Here is a 26,047-nt window from a genome sequence, read left to right on the forward strand (position 1 = left end):
AGTTGCATATTGCTTCTGGATAAAAATTTAGAACATCTGCTAATCTGGTCTGCCATAAATCCTATCTGCTTATTCAGCTTATTGATGTGTGTATCCCATACTAGATGACTGTCCAAATAAATTTCTAAATATTTGATCGAAGATGTCTCTTTTCACTCCAAATCAAATAACTTTATGGATTTTTCTAGTTTAATTTTCTTTTGATGGTTTCTCATTACAATGTACATTGTTTTGTCCATTTTTACAGTGTGAACTGCGTTGTAGAGACTTTAGCGGCTCTTCGACTTTGTATGATCCGTGGCATCTGCTCACCCAAACATACAACATCTTTTCTGTAGTCTGCACACTATACCCAATGGATTTTTATTGGTATAACAAGCATGTAAGATCCAAGAATGATAGTCACCATATCAGACATGACCTTTACAATTACTACAACAAAAGAATTAGGGACATGTCTGTAATCAAAAACGGAAAATCACCAACTTCAATGTATACCAAGCATGGCCATTCCCTACACACATAAGGGTATTTTCACCAGAATGAGGCATGGCTACAGCTTCAAAAGTCAATTTTTAGTGATCAGCTTACACCCATCCAGAATGATTGTGACCAGCTAGGCACCTGAGATTAAAAGAGTAAATGTCATCAATGCTACAGACATCACAAAACGCTACCACCCTGCATGCAAACACTAACCGTGTTTGTAAGCTCACATCTTCTGCTAGCCCCATATAGCAAAAGATGACTGGTTCCGTCTAGTTATTGCTGTATATTTACTGGAATCAAGTATGCTTTGTTATGAGTGAGTGAGGTCTCTTCAGTGTATTGTTTAGCTAATCTTATATACTGACTTATTTTTCTACTTATATTGGCTCAACTTGACAAAAACTGAGTTTTCGAATTTCGTTCACATCTATGTTGTAGTGCGGATGTTTGGTACCCTCCGATTGTAACACTGAGAACTTAAGGGGAGATTTAAGTGCAACCCTGACCTGAAGAATGGAGCTAACAAACATCACGAAAGCAGTGAATAGCTAGAAGTATTCGGGATATCGACACCGAGCTGACTCAAAGCCACTCCTGGACTTCTTATAACTGGTATGCTAACGCTATGCTAACCTAATCATATACTACTAGGGTCTAAAGCAAATTGAAAACCGCTATTAACAAATTATTACTACTAGTACCCTGGCAGTCTAATGCGGCATTTGTCATGTGGGATAACTATACATACAACTACAATGAAATGCCAATGCGCAATTTGTTGGTGTATTTGTTATAGCGTCGTTCTACCATGCAACACTTCATGAGTTTGAATTCGACGTGAGAAAATGTTTTTTTCAATCTTCGACCTACGCTTTGAACTAACATGCATACATGGTTCTTAGTATAGTAAAAATTATAGTAAAAATTTTCCTTCTTTCTATGTGATAAAATTATGAAACCTTTGGTTAACGTAGTCAATTTTGATTACCTAAACAAATTTTTGCCAGAAACATGGTACATCACTATTGCACGTAATATTTTAGGTAGATGTTGGGAAGGAACTAAGTCTATCACATGTCAATACTAAGCCATGTTATATTGCTATGGTAATACTTCAAATGCTACCAAAAGTTGATATTTCATGAAGTTTTATTTTGCTTTTATAAATAACTTTAATATTACAAAAATAGCACATTTAGAATTTTCTACTTTCAGCTGAACTAAAATATTTTAAAAAGCTATCTCTTGTAGGTTTTTACAATATATGGTTAATGAATAATTCTCGTTGTAACGGCAAAATTAGTTGTAGCTGGCAGCTTTTTAATGCACCGGAAGGTCTAGCTGAAGAAGGCAAATTGAAACCAGCTTTAGTATGAATGAATATATGGAAAAGTTATTACCGTATAAAATTCATAAAATTTTTGTACAATTTCTATGTTCAAGCTAACTCAGGTTTCTGAACTAAACCGCAAGTTGTAAAAAGAGCCTGCCAAACTACAATGATTTTTTGGCTCAATTAGTATATCTCCAGAAGTTGTCTGCTTTTATTGTCCACGTATCTTCAAAACATTTTGTATTTAAAAATCGGTAGGGTAATTTATCCTGGAGATATGTTATGAGAAAAAAATACCAACTGGTTACTTTTGCTCTTTCCAACCTGGTTGAGGATGATAGTTTCTAACCTTATTTTAGATATATTCTCACCAGTGCTCACCTAAACTATTTTACTAATAGTTGAGAAGAAAAAATTGCTCTTCAAACGCCTTCATCTAAAAACCATTTTTAACGGTGGTTGCTCACATCAAATACTAAAAACTAAAATATTTTATTTAAAAATTTGGATATTTTTCTATTATTTGAGAGTTTGTTTGCTGTTTTAGGTGATCTGACTAGCAGGATGTTTCAAAATTAAAATCAGTAAAACTTGATCACGGTTCAAATACTAAGAAAAAAGATGTCTCAAAAAATAACTTCAGTATTTGTGTTTTTGTTGGTCCCTCTCTTTATGACATCTGCTATTCTGTTTAAGTCGCGGTATTACCTGTCTCTATTGGCACATATTCTATGTTTTATTTTCTCATGGTAGTTTGAATAAAACTTTAAATATAGCTTCAGACATATTTCTATAGATTTTTCAAAAAATTTAAAGACAAGTTGGTTAGAGATTGTTTTAATTTTTTTCCTTTAAAATCTGTGTACACATAAAAGTACCCGATGCCAATATTTATCCTTCATAAACAAAATGCATTTATGAGAAGTCAGAGGACATTTTTTTTTTCTTATCATACAGCAATAACCATTCACAATGATGGGTGGCTTAAAGGGTGATTACATAGGTGTGTATTTTAGAGCAGCTATTTTCGACAAGGCTCATTATACCATATCTTAACTGTTAACACAAGCCAAAAATGTTCCCTTTTTCGATCTTTTCATAATATTAGTTTCTACTGCTTACTTAATGTTATTATAAAGTAATAACTTACACAAGTACTTTTGGTCAAACATCTCAACACGCTATCTATTCAATACTATTTTTAGTTCAATTTCTATTTTTGAACAGCTGCAAAAACATTTAGGTCTAGATTGTAGCTTTCAATATTTTTTTCTAAAACATAATCTATGTTCTTAACATTAACAAAATTATAAGATGGGAGCAATGCAAGTGTGCTTTGAAAAATGCATCAACGTAACAGGCCTTGGACTGATAGATTACTGAAGCATCTTTTACAAACATTTACTATGTTTCCATGTTTCAAATGATTTCAGATTTGCTTCTCCACTGAATGATCATACTGCTCATGATTATACCTATATTATAAAAATATAGGTATAATAATATACCTGTATTATAATAATATAGGTATATTATTATAATGTAATAATATACATGAACCTATATTATTATATTATATAAAATGAATTGGGAGCTGCTTCGCCTCTGAATCGTAGAAATGGTAATACCCGAACGCATTTGACATAATTTTGCTCCGCTAAATTTGTGTGAAAACTTTCGCTGTGAGAAAGCAAGTCTACTTCAACAAGTTTTGTTCTGAGGTGAGAAACTACCCAAATCTTCAAAAGCTTTATAGTCCAACTCCGAATTGCCGAAATGGTCAGGCGCAAAAGTCAAATCATAAAAACAAACGTGATTGATGCAAGCTTCAGGGCCATTTTGGTTTGAAAGTTCGACGCATTTGGCCAAGAGTTAAATGGTGTGAAAATTGCAAGTTTTGCAAAATTGCAAAACCTGAGATGCCTCAAAGTGCAACATGCAAGTTAGATATTGTTCTGATTGGCACCTTAGTCAGATCTTTATTCAGATACATAATAAAAGAAAACACTCAGACACGCCCGATGAAGGCTCCAGCTGCTGGTCTCGATGTAAGATATTAAAATCAACACCAGAACTAATTAAACTAAGTCAAAGACTTACTTGTAAGTAGTAATATCATTCCGATCAGAGCTGCTACAATAACTAAAATAGAATATATCTCCACATCTGGTTTATTGATTGCATCAAGATTAGTTCTCTCGAGCCATTGTGTCATGGTGAGTGTGAATGCCAGACACAACACATTCGCCATAATAAAGATAGTGATGATTCCAAATGAGCTCGCCATACTTGTTCAACTCTTTATTTTAAAAATAGCAGTTTTTTCTTTAAGCTTTCATATCCATATATTCCATTTTAGAGTTACTCTTAACTCTCCTTATTATATATTGTATATATACCATTTTCAATTGAGGAAGTTTAGATTGTAGCATTTGGTTGTTCAACAACTACATGCAGTAGATTAGATAAGAAATCTGTACTTATCACATGGGAACACAAATGAAACACACAGAACAAAAGGTTTTATCTTTTTAGTGGGTGTTTCCCTAGATCTTGTCTGATGATAAATAACTAGAAGTAGGAAAAATTCTTGTTTTCAAGAAATAGAATGGCAAGCCAAAGTGTTTAATGGTACTAAACACTGACTTCATCACTATGAGAATTTGTTATTAAATGTTTTTAAATAATGCCAATTTTAAATGCTTGAAATGTCATCAAGCCTTAAATTATATACATATTTCCTATTTTTTAGTGTTTGTATAGTGACTAAATAACAACCTAATTCATTAAGTCAACCTGCAAAATAATATAGCAACCTAACTGTGCAGCAAAAATCTTTGTTAACTTCTTATATAGGTTTATGCAGTAGTTATTAAATAGAATACTCATATAATAAATTCATTTTTCACACAAATTAAAAATAGTTCAAAAAATTAACTTCAAAAGCAATTGAGTGACAGCTTGTTAATATAATGCTCGCATGCATAAGCCGATTAAAATATTCATAGATGTTTACCCTCCACGATGTAGAAGTTGAAGGTTTACCCTGCTGTTGTTGTATCTACTGACTGGTGAGCAGTGGCCATGGGAGTGGTTCTTAAAAACTGCTGATTGTTAACAAGTATGCTTTTTATAAAACTATTTAACATAGTTCTTTTCCATAAAATTCAATACATATCTAGTCAGTATTTTTTATTATCTCTATATATTTGTTGTGAATCTGTTCCATTTTGCCTGGAAACAAAAATACTTTTTCAATGAGGCAACAGTTTTGCTTTACTTAGAAACTGAGCAGTAAAATATAAAATGTTTACATTTGATAGAAAAACTTTCACTGAATACTTTTGAATAAAAAAAACCTTTGTTCAAAAAATAAATCTTTTATGAAATAGTACAACAAAAATGCTTGGTTACAAATGCTGACGTCAATTTCTGTGAGGATTGTGGATGCTGACGTCAACTTCTGTGAGGATTACAGATGCTGACATCAACTTCTGTGAGGATTACAGATGCTGACATCAACTTCTGTGAGGGTTACAGATGCTGACATCAACTTCTGTGAGGATTACAGATGCTGACGTCTGGTAATCATCAGCATCTGTAATTCTTTAATTAGTAAGCACAGTATTAATAAAACTACCCTATACATAAACTTCAAACTGTATTATCTAAAAAGGCTACAATAATATAAATATCTTTACTATAATAAGAGCCATATTTTTCCTTCCATTTTTTCAAAGCTTAGACTGAATATTTGGAAAAAATTGCAACATGCAGATATTGAACTCACGACTTTCAGCGAAGCAGCTCTGCATGCTGCCATCTGCATTGATCACCTACTCTTTGTTGCATGTGTGGTTATCACACCTGATGATATTTTACAGCCCACCCACCTGTCTGTGTACTAGTGAAGTGGAGTACAAATAGAAAAGATGGCAAGCGCTGAGGAGACCGAGAAAAAGTACATTTAAATAAATTACCCTTGTGCGCGGTGAGTCAATACTTGAAAATTTAAAGCACACGAACAAACGCCGAAGTAACTTTGACTGTGCACATTGCACATTATTCACCGAATGTATATTCAGAGTTTTGTTCGAAATATCGACGTTTATGTTTTTTTAGATAAATGTTTCTAGACATACGCAGACGAGAGTTGTTGCAAAAAATCTCAATCAAGATTGCGTATGGTATTGATATTAATTTCATTTGTTGCCGTTTCTTATTGCGTATCTCACCTATTATCGCAAATTATTATCATTTTTCGCTATTGATGAGTGATGATTCATACCGTGGTTAAAATACTGTGATAGTATAATAGTCCCATTAATCTGCAAATCACTGACTACTCTGGTTGATTAACCTCCTCATCAGTTGTTATTAACCTCTGTGGCATAATGCATTTCATTCACTAGTAATCGGCAAAAAAATCTTTTTATTTTTGACTTTAGAGGCTGAGAAATATAAGCGTAGATTTAGCAGTTCGCAGGTTTACAAGTAAAAGTAACTCATACTGAAGGTAGTTTAAACTGAACCAACTCATATGCTTATTATGTGTTTATCCTTTCTGGATTATTACTCGGAAGCAGACTACCAGAAAGTCTCTAGATGAGGCTCTTATATACAGAACATGATATACAGAACATGACTAAAAAGGCTTCTATAAATCACAAAATATTTGGCAATAAAAATAATAGATTTAACCTGCAAACTTTGCTAGAAATCCACATCCGGCTCTCTCATAGTGGTTTAAAAGCTAGCCATGTAGCAACTTTGTTATTGGCATATCATTTTTCTTATATCTTTTTTTGTCTTTGACGAGTCATCTCATATATACCAACAAAACTTATTAGGGTATTAGGGTCGAAAACCTAATATCATATGTTGGAAACTACTTTGAATGTCGAGTCAAATATTTGATGGAATTTTGTCACATACTAAAATATTTATACATTGCACCTTTAAATGTGGGTTTTGTGAAATTATCAGAAATCGATTTAAAAGGTTGGCGATTTAAAGCTTTTGCCGCAATTCTATTGGATAAAATTAGATATGTGCTGTTCATCAAACAGTCAGTCCAAAAGGTAATCCATATCCTACCCCTGATGTATCTGTCATGAATTTTTTGGATTAAAATTGCGGACATGTAAACACTTCATAGTTTACGCTTTTACACTTCATAGTTTACGCTTTATATTCAATGTTAAATCTAGTTTCGTTGATACACTGAAAAAACAGCTTACTTGAAATTGGAAGATATTGTTCACCACTAAATAAAGTTGTCCACTCTCGACATGGTAGTTAATGGTTGTAAGAACAACTTTACAGCCTAACCTAAATATTCCTAGCACTCTAAGTGGCTGCAAGGATAAAGACTAACTCAAGCGGTGAAGATTGTTTTAGTGAGTTTAGCAAGACAGGGTATGTATGACTGAATGAAATCAGGTATACAACTCCTCTCTTAGATGTCCTAGTTGCGTAACTTTTGACAGTTTTAGCAAAAACTGGATTTAAGCACAGCGTTGCCTGGGCTTTTTTTACTGTCAATCAGATAGTCTGCAGCACCCATGTAGAGTTTCAAAACAAATAACTGCAATGTTTGTTGATATCGACCCTCGAGCTCGTTCATTGAGGGCAGTTGTTCTTATTATATGGGAAGACGCATTCTTGGCTTTCTAATCATATGGGTGTTTATGAGGCTAGCTCTCAGGAACCAGACAGAGCTTTGAAAACAAATATTTCTGGCAAATGGTATGCAGCATATGGGTGTGAAGCTTGGACAAAATTGGCCAAAAAAGAAGGAAATGTATAGCCTTTACGCACACTAACACACACACACGCACACGCGCACGCGCATGCGCACACGCACGCACACGCGCACACACACGCACGCACACGCGCACGCGCATGCGCACACGCGCACGCACACACACACACACGCACGCACACGCACACACGCACGCACACACACACACACGCACGCACACGCACGCACACACACACGCACGCACGCGCACGCCCGCACGCACGCACACACACACACGCATGCACACGCACACAAACACATATGTATACATAGTATATATTATGTATAATAATATATATACATAATATATATAATAGGATATATATATGATATAAATTATATATAACATAAATATTATGTATAATAATGTATACATAATGTATATATTATTATAATATCATGTATTATATAAAATGGTATACATACATGTATATAATGTGCATAATGTATATAATATTAAATATCTAGTTTTATTAGACAGCCCATAATCGTTTTTAAAAAAGACAACTTTTACATATGATGCCACATAAACAATTAATTAATACCGGTTGCATGTCTGGAATTAACACTGTTAGTTTTAATCAGAAGTAAAAGTTAGTTGCATATATAGTTTGCTTTTATATTAAATAGAACATCAATGATAAAAGTATAAGTACTAGTCAAGTTGAATTCTGTTTTGTTTCAAAATTAAGTGAATCGCAGTTTTAAGCTATTGCATCAGATCTATATAATAATTCTCAAAAGGGAAGTGGAAATGATGTCAGAATACGAATGACATTAAAACTCTTTGATGCAGAGTCATCACATGTGTGTCACTATATGACTCGTTAGGTATAGCTTTCAGCTGCATGATAGTCAAATCTTCACTTGAAATCCTTTTAACACGACAATAATTGAAACAAAGTGTGAAACTTAGCAAATGTGAGACCAACAGTCTGTGTTCTAAGGCTACATCTTTGTTTGTCTATCTCATATGTAAGCACCAAGTACTAATAGCATATTTTTGTATTACTCATATATATATATATAAATAAGTAATACATATAATTATGTACATATATATATACAAATGAGTAATACATATAATTATGTACATATATATATATTATTTATATACATTATATATAAATATATATATATATAGATATATATACACATGTATATATATTGGTAATACAAAAATTCTATATAGATATACATGTATATATATACTTACATATATATTCTTTTATATATATGTATATACTTTTACTTTTTTATATGTAAAGCATTTTATAGAAAAACGTTTTACATACGTATCATGTCACACTAAAATAAAAAGGTAATTCATTACATTTATATCTTATTAGTTTAGTTTTTTACATACCACTTACTACTTTATTTTTATTTTTACATGGTTTTATATAATACATTCCTTTATTACTATATATAGTTTCTTTGAGTAGGAATTTATCAAGCCGTTGAACAAATCAATCTTAAAGCATTATTTTAAGAATGTGATATCAAACATATGACACAACTGTTAATCTAAAAGGGAGGGAATAACTCCAGCTTTGGTTGCCATATCAAAGTATTTCATTAAAACAATTTAACAGGCGAAAATGACTTTTTATAAGCAATGCTATAGATATTAGTAACTTGTTGGTTGGAATGTTGAATTACTGTAGCAAGTTGTAGGAAGTGTAGGGGGTGGCTACATGACAACCCAGCTAAGATTCCATAATACTCATATATCAACATTTGAAAGGAGCAGCAACCAAACCTTAATGAAACATTAGAAATCAATGTTTTATTCAGCTATTTTAAATTTATGTTTGTACAATTTTATTTGCTGCATTCTGAATCACAAACGAATGTATTTTTTGGTAAAAAACATACTGCATATTATATTCACTGATAAAGAGTTGTCTACCTTATGCCTGGTCAAACTCAATTAAAAGTGACCACATTAGATTGGTTGGAAGATTTTAGGCTTTTACTGTTTTTTCTATGACTCTTTACAAAATCTTGTTGCGTCGATAACATCAGGTCTCTTGCATTGCAACGACCTTTTTTAATAAAGTTATTAAATCCACACATAGCTTTCTAATTCTGTGACAATAGTTTCGATGGTATCTTTGAATTTTAACAACATGCTTTTAGGGAAGGTGTGCATCATGTTTGCTGCCCATTATCATGTACCCAGATTTTGTGACAGCATATACCTATAATGGGTATATGCTATCACAAAATCAGGGTATCTGCAGTTGGGCATCTGCTGTCACCTGCCCTGAGTATTTGCTATTACACACTTCCGATATTTGCTGTCACACCAAAAGTATTTGCTGTCACACATCGAGAGTATCTGCTGCCATATGCCAAAAAATCTGCTTTTTCATCGCTTGAGGGTTTAGACAATGCAATAGATTTTATGGTCGTACAGTGTATAACAAACTGTAATCATAACAGCGCCATTCAATCATTTAATGCTGGCTAGAAATTAGTATAGAGCATGAAACCCACAACTTAGAGCATCTAGGATATAATAGTTTTATTAGTATTTATATGACCAACGCATATCACTTGCTTGACACGCCCCCTTTAAAATGTTAATATTTTTGTTGTAAAGAATTTTTAGTAACAGCACTTCTTCACTCTAGTAAGAACCAGCTACTCTGAGTTCATAACAAGAAATATAATTGCACAATATAACGTCACAGTAGAATATTATTACATCATAAGATAGTAGACATGTCAGAGCTTCTGAATGACTGGCCTAGTCACAATGTGGCTGGGCCTTATATACGTGAGGGGCCCTCTCTTCCGACTCAGGGACTGTCAGCTGGGCCTTTCTCCTTTGGACAGCCGCTGGTCAGCTTGGTTGAGTTGCTGTCAGCTTCTAAGTCTGGCTGGGCTGAGCTGTTGTTCCCTAACTTTAGCTGGGTCGAGTTGTTGGTCAGCCGGCATTCTCTCCACTAGGCTGAGGCCAGGAAAAAAGTCAATTGTGGCTCAGCCAAGATAAGGTGTTACACACGTTACTGAGCAGCCTGTCTAAAAATATCTAATCAGCACTTATAATGCTTTATGAGAGAAAAACGGATGTCAAAGAGCAAGCTTAAGGCGCGCTCAGACTATTTGACAGTCTCTGAAATACGCTACCAATTGTGGCGCACTTCACATGAAACAAAAGTGATGCTCCTCTTTGCTTTTTAGTTTATCAAGAAGCCTTGCGAAGGAAATCTGCCAGCTTTTATACATACTAAAGATTGCAAGTCAAACTTTGATAATTGGGTTTAAGGACAGTACTTACAGTAAGTACAATGCCTGACCTTTTTAATAAACTGACCTATATAATAACCTGACCTGTATAATAAGCTAGGTCAGCCACATCCTTTGTTCCAAACTTATCAGTACTTTGCGCACTAATACATGTACAAGATATCCCTAGCTGTTGTCATGTTAAGGCCTGCAAGGCAGTCTCTAACTAGCATCACCTATTCTCAGGAGCCATGACAACTTTGGTTGCAAAATTGGCCGCAATCCGAAATAATTTTGTCATGAATACGTTTAGAAGTAAGTAATTAATATGCGTATGAGAAAAGGTATGTGATTTAGGTGAGCTCATTAAAGTATTGCCTACTTTGTATGAGTAAGAATCTTCTACGAAACCTTGTAACAAATTTCTTTGCACCAAAAACATTTGTCTGTTAAGTTTCATCGAATAATTTAGAGAGGATTAATATTTTTGGTTGTTATAGTTTTCATAGCCTCCCTAATGAATAAAGCTAAATTTTTTGATTGCGGAAAAGATTTATTCAACTTATAACCTGCATTATCATTGACAAAAGTTAAGCGTAAACCGAGAAAATTTGGTGAGATGTGACCATCCAGCTGTGACTAATGCTTTGTTTCATCTTTAATACTCATTCTCACTTGAAGTAGGTATATGATTAAAGACTTTCTAACTGTCAAATCAAATCTGATATGTTAAAAGTGAAACATTGTAAAGGGCTGTAAATCAGCTTATCAGTTGTAAGTATAAACATTTCTATATAAGGCATAATGGTGCAGACAACTTCTAAATAGCTTGATTTTTTTAAAACTGAAACTCTCAGGCAAGTAGCCAAAACAGTGTTATAAAACTCTCAACGTTATTAACAATACATGAATGTTTGCAGTGTTCTAGTACATACCTTTGTTATCAAAACTATGCCAGAAGTGTATGACAGAATCAGTAAAATCTTTGGTAAAAAGGAATGTATGTACAAGGGGGTCAAGCAGCAGTGCAAGCCAACATTGGTGTCGCTGAATTGGTACCACAAGCATGTTACGCAGAAAAATATGCTTCTCAATTTTCTGAACAATAAAAAATGTCAATAATAGTTGAAAATTGAATATTTGTTTATATAATTTGTTAGGTTTAAATAATTATAACAACGGTGAATAAAAATAATACTTTGTAACCTTCAGCCAGCAAGTACATGTATATAAAAATTGGCCATTTCTTTTAGGTTTATGGATGCAATTAAAACTTTTAATTAAATTGGTAATCTGCTTTTTGTACCATCTACGTAATAATAATGTTATATTTTGGATACTTAAATATGAACCGGTGCATTTCTGTTTCAAGATTTTAATGCAGAATGCTTTAAGCATGTAGTAGTTTTTAACGTAATAATTAAGTTTTTATATCAATATAGTAGAGCGATGGTTGTTCTTTATATCAAGACATATGTCTGTATATGAACCAACAAAAAGCAAAACCTATGCACAAACACACAAGTGCAGCAATGTTGGTTGCTAAAGCCATTTCCATCGACCAAACAAAAGTGTTTCACTTCCAAACAGCGACACCAAATCATTACAGAATGCGGGTGATGCGGCTGTTTCCATGATAACATTGCATGCGGCACTATATAGGGAAAAGGAAGAGGGGGAGGGGGGGGGGGTGTTGCTAGGCTATTTTTGTTTAGAAACTTCGTAAAAAAAGGGCACATCATTCTTTTATTCTTTTACCAGAACCATCTATATATGTTTATTTTGTTTTACGACGCTCCAAGCTGGTATCTCTTTGTATCGAAAACTGATAAAGAAAAATTAGAGCGCCTTCAATCATTATGCTTTGGGGTTATTCCACCTGATATGAACAGTTATGATCAGCATCTAATTGTCCTTAATACTGAGGAGCTAAATGCGTTTTTAGATATTTGCTGTTTAAAATACTCAAATCGTATCTACAATCTGCCTGAGAATTCATTACATTCCTACTTCCCCCAAAAACCACAAACCCTTATACCAGACACCAAAACTTTGCCAATTTACACTATAGAACAGCGCTATGCATAAAAAGATTTTTTCAATACACATAATTTATTTTACTATTTTTGTTTTTGCTTCATGGTCTAATTTGCTTTACACGGCCTTGACCTGTGACAATAAAGTTAATGTCTATCTAAATGTCAGTTGGGGAAACACTAGGAAGTAAGCTCGCTCACCAACCTACTAGTTTTGCATCATTTTCAAACTGATTCAACACGTTAATCAAGCATTACATATATCAGTACTAGCAGGGAGTGGTGTGACACCGGCTATCAAATGATTCATCCCTTGACTCATTCACATTTGGTAAGTTTTGCTATAAAGATATCTTCTTTTCGTTTTCATTATCTGAGCAATGATGTTCATATATCTTTCGCTTTCTCATGATTGTAAAAACAGAAAAGAATAATCCTCTTAAAGAAATCTATACTAAAACTGGTGTGATACCAACCACATATTCTAGCTCATAACTCTTCCACCAATCACATTACAAAATGTTTTAACATATTGCCTTACCTTAAACTTGCTTATTTCTGATTTGTGTTTTAAGTTTCAAAATCCTGCGTAAACTATATTACATGTTTCTAATTATCCTTCCACATATATGACAAACATTGGTTTATATTACGTAACACCAACATACTACATTCACTATCATATGTTTTAGTTTATGCCCTTTATGTTATTACAGCATAAAATTCACTATCCCTACTCTGCAATACTATGATGTTACTAACTTTTAAAATACTTTTGTTCAACTCACTCAATAATTCTTGATTTATGTCTTTTTATTTTTGTTTTGGCATGGAAAGAAAAACATGATTTTGTTGATTACTAATGCTAATAAAAAGTTATGTATACCCGGACCTTCGCTGAGAGCTCTAAATAGGTCGTTTACAGAAAAAGAAATTAAATCCCATGCCTGGAAGTGAACAAACTTCCTTTTAATCAGATCGCCATTAAGTCAATAAGATACCTCGTGTAATGAGAAATTGAAGAGAGATCGGTATAGCCGTGGTTACTTTTATCACCCTGGAGCTAAAATCGATCTATTGTTTCACTCATTAATTCACCATCAGTGACACCAAAATCCTGATCATCATGATCATCCTGATGACCTAGAGTCATCATGATGGGCTAGTTTCATCATGAAACAAGTCTATTATGACAGAACATTAGGGTTCCGTCATGATGGACACACCGATCGTGACAGAATATGATGGGTTTGTGCCAGTGCGTGGACCATTTCCTTTATTCGCTTATATGCACAAGGAGAGATTTTAAAACTAGAATTTGAAGAAAAGTGTAAACTCACACATTGTCTGTAGTCTGATTTTTAGTCTTTTTAGAGAGGTCTAAAGACGTTAGACTGATATAGGATCAGAAGAATTGTGGTTGGATGTCTTCCTTAACACCACCAATAGTCCTTGTGTGACACAAACCTCCAATCTAGTAATCATAAATGACATAACTGACTCTACCCTCTGAACTATATCTGTTTCCAATACAACGAGTACTAATTTTTTTTAAAAACAATATCCAATTGACACGCTAAAACGCTAAGTTTTTCAAGTGACAGAAGTTACAGGATACAGCTAAAGACAAGTGGCTAACTTGCTTGTATTGAAATCAAACAACCAGAACTAGAATATGCCGTACTTCTGGCAAATGGTAGCTAGTAAAAGGATCTTGTTTTAGCTAACCTGCTATGCCCTGTTACTCACAAAGACCTCTCCTGTCCCATTGTTTACCACTTGCTCTTGAAAGTAGCAACTGCTTATTAAATAAAATTTGATGAAGCATGTTTTAGACATCATCGACGATGCGACGGTGACGATGCGACGATGAGACATAAAATGCTAGCAGTTGCAATCATTCATCTAAATGTTATGTTTTGAGACAAGGATACCGTACCGGACATCTAGCTCGGACATCTCGTATCAAACTTGCTTTTGATGCTATCCAACTAGTATTGGTATGAGAGACTTTTGCATCAAGTAATTCTATTGGTTTTGAGCCTCTTCTGGGTGTCAAAAATTTACTAAAAACTAGGAATTTTAAAGCTAATGAAATTCAGAATCATTATTAAAAACACATGAAGCTTTGAGTGTAAAGTTTCATTAGCTTTATTATTGAAGTCTCTATAGTAGGTGACGGAATAAAGCTTGTCCGTAAGCCGTGTCTGCTGTCCAGAGCCATTAAACTACAGCATTAGCATCATGGTGCTTGTTAAACAGATGTCTGGGTAGCTACTAAAAAGACTTGTTGTCCTTGACATATTGACCTAGCAACACATTTGAATGCCGCGTTGGGCATTTAAGATGAACTTAAAACTTGAGTAGATTTTATCTAAAGGTAATTGTGTTTTTCTATCATTAACGATTGTTTTTTATGTTTGAGATGATCTGAGTGGTAAGGATGTTTCAAGATTAAAATGGACAAAACTTGATCTCTGTTAAAACGCTCAGACAAAAGAGATGGAAAAAAATGGCGTCACTAGCTGCATGAGTGCCTGTCTCTCTTACTATTGATCTCGACTATTCCACTCAAGTTGCAGCACCATTTGTTTGTATTCTGTAGGTCCATTTAACAAAGTGCAACTACTGGCATCATAGTTGCGTTCTCGTTTTAATGAATCTTTTTGATTTTAATATTGAACATCCCAAAAGTAAAATCACTTCAAACATTAAAACCATTGCAAATGATAAAAAATACCCATATTATGGTCTAATGAAATCTACTAAAATACCCATATTATGGTCTAATGAAATCTACTAAAATACCCATATTATGGTCTAATGAAATCTACTAAAATACCCATATTATGGTCTAATGAAATCTACTAAAATACCCATATTATGGTCTAATGAAATCTACTAAAATACCCATATTATGGTCTAATGAAATCTACTAAAATACCCATATTATGGTCTAATGAAATCTACTAAAATACCCATATTATGGTCTAATGAAATCTACTAAAATACCCATATTATGGTCTAATGAAATCTACTAAAATACCCATATTATGGTCTCATGAAATCTACTAAAATACCCATATTATGGTCTCATGAAATCTACTAAAATTTTGTTTAAATTCATCTCTAAAGAAGCCTTTGTTCTAATTGAACTTTTTGTTATGTTTAAACTCATATGTACGACTTCGAATCCTGTATGATGTATTCTTTTTCACCAACCTCCAATTCTGGCTTTAAACAGATTAATAGATAAGCACGGCTTTTATCATAGTAAAATTATTTTTAATATGCAATGCAAACGTGAACAAACAAGTCTAAAAACAACTTCTGTTCTAGAAAAGCAATTTGGTTGAGAGAATATCCAAGGTGACCAGTTTATTTTTCCATTGGCTAGTACCAAATGATGATAAGGCCATAAAGCCATATACGTAGGTTATCGGTGAGAATCCGGGTCACACAGTTCACTGCATCACGACAACCGGGTCACTTCTGAGATCAGAAAGACTAATCACTCATCAGAGCGTGTTGACAGCCGGTGTAGCACTCTGCCTACCTCTTATGTTGGGATTCTTGTTTGCATAACGAGGTTGTACGCACGGAGAGACATAATCTTGTGTAAATCTCAAATGAACGCACATTAAAGAACTAAAAAGTTGGCAAAACATCCTGTATTACTATTTACCGGCTGACATGTGCCTGTATTCGTGTGTTATGCAGTGCAAACTCCTCTCACATTATACCTGCTAAAAGTAGTCCGATTATGGCTGCGTCTTATCAGGTTTCATCTGGCTTTATAGTCTCTATTTGAAAATGCCACGTCAAATGTGCAGTGAAAATTTTGTCATGTGATACAGTTCCCTGTAGCATTGTCAAGATATTAGTGAAACAAGCTGTTTGTTTCCCTCTCTGCCTGTGCCTTTATCGACTGTTAATTATTCTCAGATAACAAATGAATGCTTGTGTTTTTGCCTATCTTTCTATCAGTCTGTCTGAATATTCATATATAACTATTGTTAAAGTTGTGCCCGAGGTAGCCATTCAACTGATTTACCTATATTTTCCTTGTTGTGGGCCAGTAATGAATTTTAAGTGAGCCATGGGAAAACATAAAAGTTATTTTTTACATATGGATATCACAACATGTTTTCTTTCTCAATACTGTCTTTACCTTTCCAGACTCTATTTTTATCATTTACAAACTTGTTCGTCTGGCATTGTTCTCTTTTTTCACTTTTATGTCTGCCCATTAGTAAAATACTTAGTCTGGTTTCACTGATATAAATCAACCGCCTTCCAGGAAAAATTCTTTTTAAATGACGCACTCAGTGAAGCCTGCTAACCCAGATATTTTATGTAACCGAATTACATCTGTTCCTTGTTTTTCCACGGTCTGTTTAGTAAAATCAGCTTGCTACCTACTTGAACATCATGGAGCCTGCAGCCATTAATACCCCCACCTGATAACCCATTGCGGCCAGCAAATGACGTTTGGTTACAAATCACAAATATCTATATTGGCCAATCACAACGCTGTCTCAGTTATAATTCTAATCTTGTTAGATTATATATAGAACGAACATAAACTGAGGTGTTATATCTGTGTGTCGCTTCAACTCCTACTTGGCAGTTCAAATGCAAAATAAATCTGTAAACATATGGAAAGATTAAAAGTATTAACTTTAAATTCTATAATTTTTAGTATTATCTTTCATATCGTAATATAAAAAAACAATTTTAAAAGTTTTTTATGATTTTTAGTCAAATTTGAATACGTGTGAACATATTAGTTTATATACATCCTGTTTTCCCACAACTTAGAGATTTATATCAATTTTCTTTTTTTATCGTTTCTCTCAGGCCTGTATATTTCCTGGTTGCAAATTGGGGCAGCTAATGTTAGGTGACTGGTTATGAGCATCTGAGGTTTTGGAGGGGCGGTATCAGCCTCCTCAACAGGTTTCTTTCATGTAGGGCCTCATCCCGGCATCTCACGTAAAGTTTTAAAAGATTTTATCAGAAAGTAAAAACATTTTTTCTATTATTTGAGATTGGTTTGTTTTAGGTGATGTGACTGCCAGAACGTTTTCAGATTAAAATAGGCTAAACTTGACCGCAGTTGAAACGCTCAGAAAAAAGACATCTTTTTTCTTTTGAGTGTTTCAACAAAGATCAATTTTGCCGATTTTATATTAAGTTCATCCAAAGGTTTTAACACTTTCGTTAGGCCATTGCCAAATGGATGTTTAGTAAAACTTGACCTTTGCAAACCTTTATAAAAGTCGCTAACAAAAATATTTTGCCGATCATGATAATAATGACGCCAAGAACTATTAAAAGTTAACATTTATCTCTATGGCTTGGAATAAAGTGATATTCTACAGCGATAAAAACCGTTCCCGTAGCCGTTGGGCAAATAACTGTTCGAGTTAATGATGTTGAGGTCGAGTTATCTAAAGCAGTTTATCATTGCGTGGGAATGGACCAAACAAATCCGTTTGAGTTAACCAAGTGCTCGTGATAAAATTTTACCATACATTTTATCCGAGGGCGAGTTCTCCGAGTTTGACTATACTTAGCCGCCAAAAATTACTAAAAGGTTGGGACGGCTCAGCCGGCCAGCCGCCCCAAAGAATGCGGGCCTGGTTTCTCTGGTTATCAGTTCCATTTATGTTCCTCGAACCTCTGTTTTCTACATTTAATTAGGTAAAAACCTGTCTAAACTGTGATTGGTAAAATTTTTACAAGCAATGCCAACAAGCTGCTTATTGACCAATTCACTTACTTTAAAAATCGTATGTGGCCATTTTAAAATTTTCAGCAAAATTTTTAAATGACTGAATTATTCGCGTTGCGAGTTCTAGACATTGTAAGTCGATAGATTTCCTTAGATACTAAAAGCGATGTTAAGCGTTTTTGTTTTGTGATGTAGAGTAGCCTGCTTGTAATCTGCCAATTCTGGATGCACCACAGCCTTAGCCTGCCCATCAGAATTTTTTTAACAATTCATCAATTTTGAATGCTATTAAAAACAAAGTATGTTGGAATATTTTTTTAGTCTAACATTTTAGCCGCTGTTCCTAAATAAGTCAGCATGCTTCTTCACCCTTGACATATAACTAGTGCTTTTTCTATTTTCATCGTTTAGGGAGTCTTCACTCAAGTAAGTTTTAAATATGTAACTTGTTTTGCACCGTAAACACCTTGCTTAGTTGAATAAATATTTGCAGTTATTACCAAATACTATTTTTTGTGAAATAGCAGGCTACATATGTACTTACATAAAGTTTTTTGTAGATTTTATCAGAAAATTTTGGTAATTTTCTGTCAAATGCGATTGCTTTTTATGTTTGATTTGATTCAATTGCCAAGAAATTTCAAGATTAAAATCGATAAAACTTGATCACAATTAGAACTCTCAAATCATTCGAAAGTGCGATTATGGCGTCTATATAGCTAATGGAATAGAGGCTCCTAACACTTTACGCGTAACACAGCCGGTATCAACTATCGTAGCTATAGCAACTAAGAGTTCTAACATTCTCAGCGTTTCAATTGCACTCAAGATTGAATTATTTTAACCTACGTAAAAACATCCAGTCAGACAAATCACCTCAAACATCAAGAATAATTGCAAATGATAGAAAAATACTGATGCGTTCTGATAAATATCCTAAAACTTGGTGTAAGTCCATTTTTAAATGAAACTAGTGTTATTTGCTTTATCGTTGATGTTACTAACAGCTGCTGTGTTTACGTAACAGCTATCCATTGTTTCTCCCAATATGTGCGAAGACTTGACAGTTTCAAGTTAAAAGCTGTCAAATTCTACAAAGATATTTTGCATTTTCACATAATCTAGCAGAACTGCTAGCTAGTGATATCTGCTGTTTTTACCTAGAAATAAAATACAAACTTCTGACTATCCTTGGAAAGAAAATATAATTTTAAGCATTTGTCTGTTAGCTTGTATCTGTCCATGTGTATGGGTGTGCAGGCACATACCATCTCTATAGGTATGGCTTTTAGTATTTATTCATTGTTGCAGGAAATCAGTAGTACCAGTTGGTATCTATGAAAAAAAAACATCATCAGAAAATTGTCGCATGTCACCTTAAAAAAGTCATTGCGCATTTTATTGTGCATAATTTGGAAATTCGACACCGTGTCATCAAATATCAATGGAAATTGTTTGAATGCAATTGTACAAATAGCAGAAAGGTTGCACATGGGTGTAAGCCGGTCATGAAAAATTGGTTGAAAACTGCCAACAAGTATGCATAGCAATTACACAACTCAACAAAAATCTGAAGAGCAGAAAGTTTAAGTTAGTAAAATGCTTTTACAAGTTGATAAGCTAAATCACAAAAAGAAAGTGAAAATTCAAATTTTTGGTTTTTAGTAATTTACTGTATTGACCTTGACATAGCATTAGCATAATTGCTGCCGCTATTACAGTGGTATTCATCAACGCTTGGAAACAGCCATCACGAAGATGACAGAACAAAGTTGAATTATTAGTGACCAGCATTACAATGTTACAGCTGTTCGACATGGTAAGGACCGCTAAGTGTTGAGTGAAAATTTGCTTTTAACGCTTTCTATTTGGAATAGTACTCTGCCAGTTTAGTGTGCCTGCACCTTGAGAGATGATCAGCTGTGATTGATATACATGAAATTATTGCAAAGTGTTGGAAGGCAGCTGATTGGTGCAGGCGTTTAAGTCTACCAAACTCAGCAAAGCCAAACGATCTTTTTACTAAATTCTAACAGTCTTAATTTTTTTCACCCTTTAGACAAACAAACAGACGGATGTGGCTCGTGTCATAGTAAAAATTATGCAGTCATCATTCCTGCAGCTAGTTACAGTGTCAAATAAGAACCATAAGCCTAAGTTTATAGACATGACTGTAGAAAAGAAGGCTACACACTTGCAGATGGAACTTTTAAAATCTTTCAGCCCTTTTTTCCTTATCAGCATAAGGGTGTGAAAGCAATTTGTCTTTACATGGTATGCTCATAGGCTACATGGTATGCTCACAGGCTTGCCAGACAGGATCTTGTTCGTAAATTTTGAGTTGCATATATGTGTTTATTTTTTGCGCATCTGTTTGATTTTCTAAAGGCTTCTGATTGGTTGGCAACATGTCTGGTTGGTTGCTGGTTTGACTGGCTGTTTGTATGCCTTCCTTGTCTATAGATAACAGTTAAAATTCAAACTTCAAAATATCACAAACTGCCAAAAAAACTATTTTAGTAAAAAGGGATTTAAAGTTGCCAAATAGTCTTTTATGTATTGTGCCTCAATGAATCACATCCAATTGCAATAAATCACGTGAAATTACGCTTCCATAAAATTTGTTTTTGGGTTTCATAAAAAATTTTAGTTTGTGTTTAAACAGCTACCTAAATTTCACATTCTCTCAAGTTTGTCTAATGCATAGCATTTTGCGTCAGCCTATCAGCGACTACATCTTAGATTCACTGTTCGTGTAAGAACTTGTATTTTTGCTTGTTTCCATTCATTTGCATAACTAAGGCAAATGTCAAACAAGTTGTAGTTGTAAAACTGCTGAAATGGGGTGCAGACACTGATCCTAAAAGGCTAAATTATAAGCCAGGGATTTTTTTGGAAAATTTTCCTTATAATAGTGTAGCTTTACTATAATGCTGTGTCTATATATCTTTCTGCTTGTCTGTTTAAAGGTAGCTTAGTCACTCATGGCGGTTTGTTTCAAGGGAGTCTAATGATACAAGGATGGTTCATTCTGAAGGAAAAATGCTATACTACTACAACTGGTAATACCAGACTGTATGATCAGCTAACTCTATGAAGCTGAGCTTATGCTAGTAGAAAGATTTTCTTGCTTTTTGAATCATTCTCTATGGCAAGTAATATGGAACGGTCAGATTTACTTTTCACCTATGCTGAAAACACCAGATTATGGTTTAAGCAGTATTATTAATTCAAAATGCTTCTGCTCTTCAAATTTTCAAGAAACTTTGTAGTTTAATTTAGCCCGAACTACTGTATTTTAGTTATACATTCTATATACTTACACAGCTTCTATAGGAAGTGGAATGAGTGTAGCCTGTGAGCTTTATTTCATCTGGAAACTTTATCTTCAAACTACATTTTCAGCATCTGCTGAGGGAGTTATATCTTGCGTTCTGATCATCTCACTTTTAGAAGGTTTCTATGCAATGCAAAGATTAATCTGTAATGCATAACCTGTGCTATATGATCAATAACACGTAATCTTTAATCTGTAATCCATAATCAACTAATTGTAAGATAAATAATACAAAAATAAGCGTATTCAAGTCATAATCTAGAATATACAATGTATAATCTATATCATATCATATTTTATCTTTAATTTGTAGTTTACAATCTACTGTCTAGAGCTATAATCTGTAATCAATTGTTTTTAAAGTATGATTTATAATTTATAACCGGTAATGTATAATACATAATTTATAATGCTTTATTCCTAATATAAAATACCTAATTCCTAATTTATATTCTATAATCATTAATTTGGAGTTGATAGTTTATAATCTTTAGTCTAGAATCTGTAATCCATACTCAACTATTGGCAAAGTATAATGCACAGTTTGTAATATTTCATGCATAATAATGTATAATTATTATGTTATGTATATGAAATTATAATAATGATGTATAATTCTTTATTGCATTATCTATAACAAACAATACTCAATCTATAATCTATAACTTATGACCTGTTGTCTGCAACCTATAATCCATAATTATTATTAAGCACGATGCCGTATAGCACATTCATGCTTATGGCACCCCATGACTAGGAGTCTAAAACCACTTCTGTAAAGTCAGATAAACAGCTGGTATTGTGTCAATATTGAGGAATGTTTAAGTAGGTGGACAGAAATATTCCTACTCGCGCAATATATGATTAATATATAATTAATATAGAATTAATGGTCAAGCATATCAAAACTACTAAACGCAAAGCTAAAAATGTTTGTTGATTAGTTTAAATTTAATGATTTATGTTGTTGCTATTGTATATTTGAATGACTCACAGTACTTAACAGACTCTGTAATGCATCCATACCATTCATGTTAACCTATCTACAAGTTAAACTCTGTACAAAGAAACTACTGTAACAATGCTTGTCACTAACAGCTGAACTGTATACACTATGTATACATCTTTTTATGAAATGTTTAATAGTGCTTTTGATAAATATCAGTTTATGTAGTTGAACTTAGTTATAAAGTTCATAGCTTAAGGGTAATAACTCTTCTATACTTGTATTCACTGGTGCACAAATGTTTTTATTTTTAATTGGTTAAAACTGTGCTCAATACTTCTCAACAAGTGTTGTGAGAGCCTTACAATAACATGAACATCAATTTGTGTTATTAGTTAAAATAAAATAGAGGTTTTCGAGGTTCAGACCTGATATATGCCTCAGATATCTTTACTTTATGTTCAACAGAAAAGCTACCAGCCCAGATGGCATGTCTGTCCATTCTGCATTAAAGGGTAAAATATTACGTTGAGTCAGTGGTGCAGCATTATAGCAGCAAGATAAATGTTTCAATACCAAATTTGATGAAGAATTGCTACTGTAACCCACTGCTTTTGAAAATCAGCAGATGAACATTGTGGTCTGCTTTAGAAAGTTTTTGTTGACCTTCGTTGGTTAAGCTAAGCTTTATTTTGCTGACTACAAAACTGTCCTACTTCCTAACACACATACTTACTGTTTTTGTTAAATTTGAAATCAAACTCTACAAAAAGTCTAAATTAGCCATACGGACAAACTGCAAGAAGTTATTTATTTTTGACAATTTGCAAGTTCTGAAGTTCTATAATGAATTAGTGACTGTTATTTTTACTTTAGAGTTATCTGTATCCGTGTTGAATTTAAGCCATCCAAAGTTAGAAATCAAGGTTGCTTACAAACAGCAATCTATGTAAAAAACCGATAGAGTTACATAAAGCATGAGCAAACCTTTGTTAACAGCTGAGTGACTCTCACTTGAGCTCTGCTAGCTTCCTGCAGCAGAGCCACCAAATATAAGTTCAGTGTGACACGGAGAGGCAATGGCTAGCTAGGCCAAAGGTACAAACATAATGTACATCTAACCCACACATAGTATGTCTGTGTCAAACATTAAAAAACCTTTACACGCTATGCAAATAATTACAACCTGCCATGTTTTAAAAATATTAAATAAAAAAACTTTAAAAATCTACCTAGTTTCAATCACATCTACATACACAGGTCAACAAGTATTTTTAGTGCCTGTGGTTACAATTTTGGCAGCTAAAGCAGACATTGTCTAAAAGCTTTCCATACTGAACGTTAAACAAGTCAATGAGTTGATGTAAACTTAAAAAAATTCATAGTGTTACCAGCCAACAAAACACAATTTTATGCAAAACGATAAGAATTTAAATAAGTACAGATAAGTACTTTAAGTACAGATAAGTACTTTAAGTACAGATAAGTACTTAGCTAATTAAATAAGACTTAAGATTTAAGTAAGATGATTATTCTCATTTTTGTGATTTTGTTTTTGTTTCTGCCCAAATAAGATTTTTCCTACTAGCTAATAAACTGCATATGAAGTCAATTACCTTACAAACTTAATTTATAAAAACTTTAAAAGATGATATGAGATGTAAAACAGGATTTGTTTTTAATACTCTAGCATGTGACTAAAGACATTTTCAAGGTTCATTTTAAGCATCAAACTCCCTGATTCCCAGACAACTTTTTATCAGTCCTCTAGGCAACTGCTGCTATGGCAACCAATGTGCAAAAACTTAGCTTTAGTGGGCAAAATCCTTGCACAAAAAAACTAATGTTAAACATTATGATTCATTCAAGTTTAAAAGTAAATAAATTTTTTACACTCGATTTAGTAGCTCATCTCTAGCATAAAAACTGTCTCCTGTAATGCAAAGAGAAAAAATAGACACAACCAGGTGTCACAACTTAACATGATACTATCATCTTTTGATTTTTATAGATCACAGGCTAAAACCAGAGACAGTGGTTACTTTCTATGAAATCAATAATAGTAAAAATAATAACTGCAGTTGTACTAACTCATAGCTTTAGCAGTTTTTACTATAAGGAGAGCAGTGTCTGTCCATCTGTCCAAAGCCATGCTAACAGCGTTAGCAAAAAGATTGCCTCATGTTGAGATTAAACTTAGACCCTCCACTTTACCAATGGGCGCAGTAACCACTTCACCATCCAGCATCCTTACCACCCCAATGAATAATTATTAGTATAGTGATTACTCATGACAATCGCTCACAGTTCACAGAACTGCCCAAGCATACTAGTGATATTAAAAAGTTAAAAACACATTAATAGAGATATTTATAAAATATATCTTGTTATTAGACCCAACATAACATTATCAACTGTATTTCTATGAAAGAAGCTAGAAGACCCAGTCATCTGCTTTTGATTGTCAATGGAGGCAACTGACTTGTGCTGTTTTTGAACATGACTGTGTAAAACCTTTGGTGTGTCCATACTTTCTGTAAGATTAGCACTGAGTTCAACACGTAGGTACATGTTCAACTAGTTAGTTATTTGTTCACCATGTAGGTATTTGTTCAGCATATAGGTATTTTTTTAGAGTGTAGGTACATGTTTAACTTGGAGGTATATTTATAACAAGTAGGTATTTTTTCAATTTGTAGCTACATTTGCAGCATGTAGATATCTGACCAGCATGTCGGTATTTTCTCAGAACAGGTTTGCATATTTTGCATTTGATCGGCTAATATCTCAATTACTATGCCATTTCATGTGTATTGAAAGGTGAGCAAAAGCAAAAAACCTGCGTTTAGGCTGTAATTGTTTTATAATTAATAAAAAGCTGTCAAATGCATCATTGAACACATAAGTTTATAACTATTCAACAGCTTGATAAAGTGCTTTTGAAGTGTGATAGCTTTGGGTCAATAATTATAGCTCTCCTACTTTCCATTATGAGAAAATCAGAAATCCTGTTTGGCTCATGTAACTATAAAATAGTACTATATAGACATCAGAATCAGAAATTGTGTTTGACTCATGTAACCATAAACTAGTACATAACATAGATATCAGAATTAGAAATCATGTTTG

At 33.6% G+C, this 26,047-nt stretch overlaps 1 protein-coding gene across 1 annotated transcript in view; it reads left to right on the forward strand.

Moving 5' to 3' along the window:
- The first annotated feature begins 10,355 nt into the window (after window positions 1-10,355).
- The window catches only part of LOC137407050 (arylsulfatase B-like), a 38,679-nt gene continuing 22,987 nt past the window's right edge, over window positions 10,356-26,047 (forward strand). The window contains exon 1 of the mRNA XM_068093656.1: window positions 10,356-10,555. Coding sequence (XP_067949757.1) covers window positions 10,356-10,555 — 200 coding nt within the window. The remainder of the gene's footprint in view (window positions 10,556-26,047) is intronic.

Source organism: Watersipora subatra, chromosome 10 (genome assembly GCF_963576615.1).
Source record: "Watersipora subatra chromosome 10, tzWatSuba1.1, whole genome shotgun sequence".
NCBI classification, from domain to species: Eukaryota; Metazoa; Bryozoa; class Gymnolaemata; order Cheilostomatida; family Watersiporidae; genus Watersipora; species Watersipora subatra.